The sequence below is a fragment of the Antrostomus carolinensis genome, unplaced genomic scaffold (genome assembly GCF_000700745.2).
Source record: "Antrostomus carolinensis isolate BGI_N321 unplaced genomic scaffold, ASM70074v2 scaffold44096, whole genome shotgun sequence".
Classification (NCBI taxonomy): Eukaryota; Metazoa; Chordata; class Aves; order Caprimulgiformes; family Caprimulgidae; genus Antrostomus; species Antrostomus carolinensis.
The window spans coordinates 1-2,426 of NW_010320658.1; the positions used below are offsets into that span (position 1 = coordinate 1).

General features: G+C 45.8%; 1 protein-coding gene across 1 annotated transcript; it reads left to right on the forward strand.

Annotated features, from left to right (window-relative positions):
* Positions 1-1,026: 1,026 nt before the first annotated feature.
* Positions 1,027-1,984, forward strand: LOC114818648 (keratin, type II cytoskeletal 1b-like; the record flags this gene model as incomplete). Its single annotated transcript, XM_029085366.1, has 3 exons — positions 1,027-1,232; positions 1,324-1,449; positions 1,760-1,984. Coding segments are annotated over 3 exons (557 nt in total), but the record flags the coding sequence as incomplete, so codon positions are not given.
* Between the last annotated feature and the right edge of the window lie 442 nt (positions 1,985-2,426).

Here is a 2,426-nt window from a genome sequence, read left to right on the forward strand (position 1 = left end):
AACATTCTGTGATTCTCTGATTCTGTGAATAATGATAACAACAGTAATAGTGGTATATACCAATGAGTGATGCCCAGTGCAATTACTCACCACCCACTGACCAATGCCCAGCCTGTCTCCAGCCAGCGATCCTGGAGCAGACAAAATCCCAACACTGCAATCCCAGAAGAGAGAGAGGCCTCAGGAAACTCATTTTCCAGCCAATCCTTATTTAGATACTGAACATGATATTATATGATATGGAAAATCCCATTGGCATAGCCACATACCAGTCTGGGTCTGTTAATTTACTATGCTCCCACCAAGTTTCTTCTGCACCTGCTCACTAGTAAAACATGGAAAGCTGGAAAGTCCTCGATTTCCCAGCAACAATTAACAAAATCAGTATATTATCAACTTTCTTCTCATAACAAAACCCATACTGAAACCAAAACACAGTGTTATCGGAGCTGCTAAGAAGAAAATTAACTCTGTCCCAGCCAAAACCAGGACACACGCTTGAAATTTAAAACTGGTATTGGAATAATAAGACCTGGGGGATGCAGGTGGGGAAGTCCCAGTGGGTAACTGGCCAGAAGGTGCCATTTCTTTCATCATAATACAACCTGGACTGGTCACATAGAATCATAGAATGGTTTGGGTTGGAAGGGACCTTAAAGATCATCCAGTTCCAACCCCCCTGCCAGCAGCAGGGACACCTTCCACTAGACCAGGTTGCTCAAAGCCTCATCCAGCCTGGCCGAGAACACTTCCAGGGAGGGGGCATCCACAACTTCCTTGGGCAACCTGTTCCAGTGTCTGACCACCCTCACAGTGAAAAACTTCTTCCTAATATCTCATCTAAACCTCCCCTCTTTCAGCTTAAACCCATTTCCCCTTGTTCTGTCATTAACTGCCCTTATGAAAAGTCCTTCCCCAGCTTTCTTGTAGGCCCCCTTTAGGTAGTGGAAGGCCGTTAGAAGATCTCCCCAGAGCCTTCTCTTCTCCAGGCTGAACAGCCCCAACTCTTTCAGCCTGTCCTCATAGGAGAGGTGCTGTTAAAATCCCAAATCTTGTTTTCCTTGCAGGAGCTGTCCCAGCTGCAAACGGTAGTTGTCAATAGTAATATCATCGTGTCCATGGACAACCGTAGAGAACTGAACATGGATGGCATCATCGAAGAAGTCAGGCAGGAGTACGAGATGATTGCTCAAAGAAGCAAAGATGAAGTAGATGCCATGTATCAGGGCAGGGTGAGTAGACATCAACGAGATAGGGAGGCAAATCTGTCTGCTCAATGGAAAAGAAACCAAAGATGTCTTTTCTCTTCCCTCTGCCCATCAGTACCAGGATCTTCAGAATGTGTGGGTAAATCAACGTGAGCAACTGAAGACCAGTTATAAGGAAATCCAGGAACTTACCAGGCAGATCCAAAGACTACAACCAGAAATTGAAATTGCAAGGAAAAAGGTAAAAACCTGTTATTTTCCAACATGACTAAACTACTTAATCCTGGGAAATCAGAGCAGTGTAACGTAGCATGTCCTTTGGAGCCAAACCTGGAGATGATGTTTTCTCTTCAAAAATGAAGCAGAATTTGATTTTGGAGATCCCAGTCTATACTGGGATTTAATTTGGGTTAATTTACCCAGTCAAATGTTGTATGTTTTGAGTTGTCTCATTAAGGCAGGTCTTTTAATTTCCAAGGACTGCCAGAAGGGTTTGAAAACCCCAGTCCCATAGAAGGGAAATGGGCACGTGTTGTTTGTACCCTCTGCAGAACACCAGCCTCCAAGAAACCATTAAAGATGCTGAGCAGCGTGGGAGCTCTGCGGTCAAGGATGGCCAGAAAAAGCTTCAGGAGTTGGAAAATGCCCTGCAGCAAGCCAAAGACAATCTGGCTCACCTTCTTCGTGATTATCAGGAGCTCCTGAATGTGAAATTGTCCCTGGATATTGAAATTGCTGTGTATAGATCACTTCTTGAGGAGGAGGAGACCAGGTAGGTACAAACTATTCATCCTGGATAGAAGCACCTGTACAAAGCAGTGTGTCTTTTTATTTGATCTTTCACTCAGATCTCCAGGATGAATTGCTGCCTGGAAGGAGTGACCTCTTTCTTTGACTTGTTGTTAGAGCAAGTGACTTTTCATAGAATCCCAGACTGGTTTGGGTTGGAGGGACCTTAAAGCTCATCCAGTCCCAACCCCCCTGCCAGCAGCAGGGACACCTTCCACTAGACCAGGTTGCTCAAAGCCTCATCCAAACTGGCCTTCAACACTTCCAGGCATGGAGCATCACAGGTTCTCTGGGCAACCTGGGCCAGTGTCTCACCACCCTCACACCAAACAATTTCTTCCTCACATCTCAGCTCCATCTCCCCTCTGCCACTTTCAAGCCATCACCCCTTGTTCTCTCACTCCCTGCCCTTGGCCAAAGTCCCTCCCC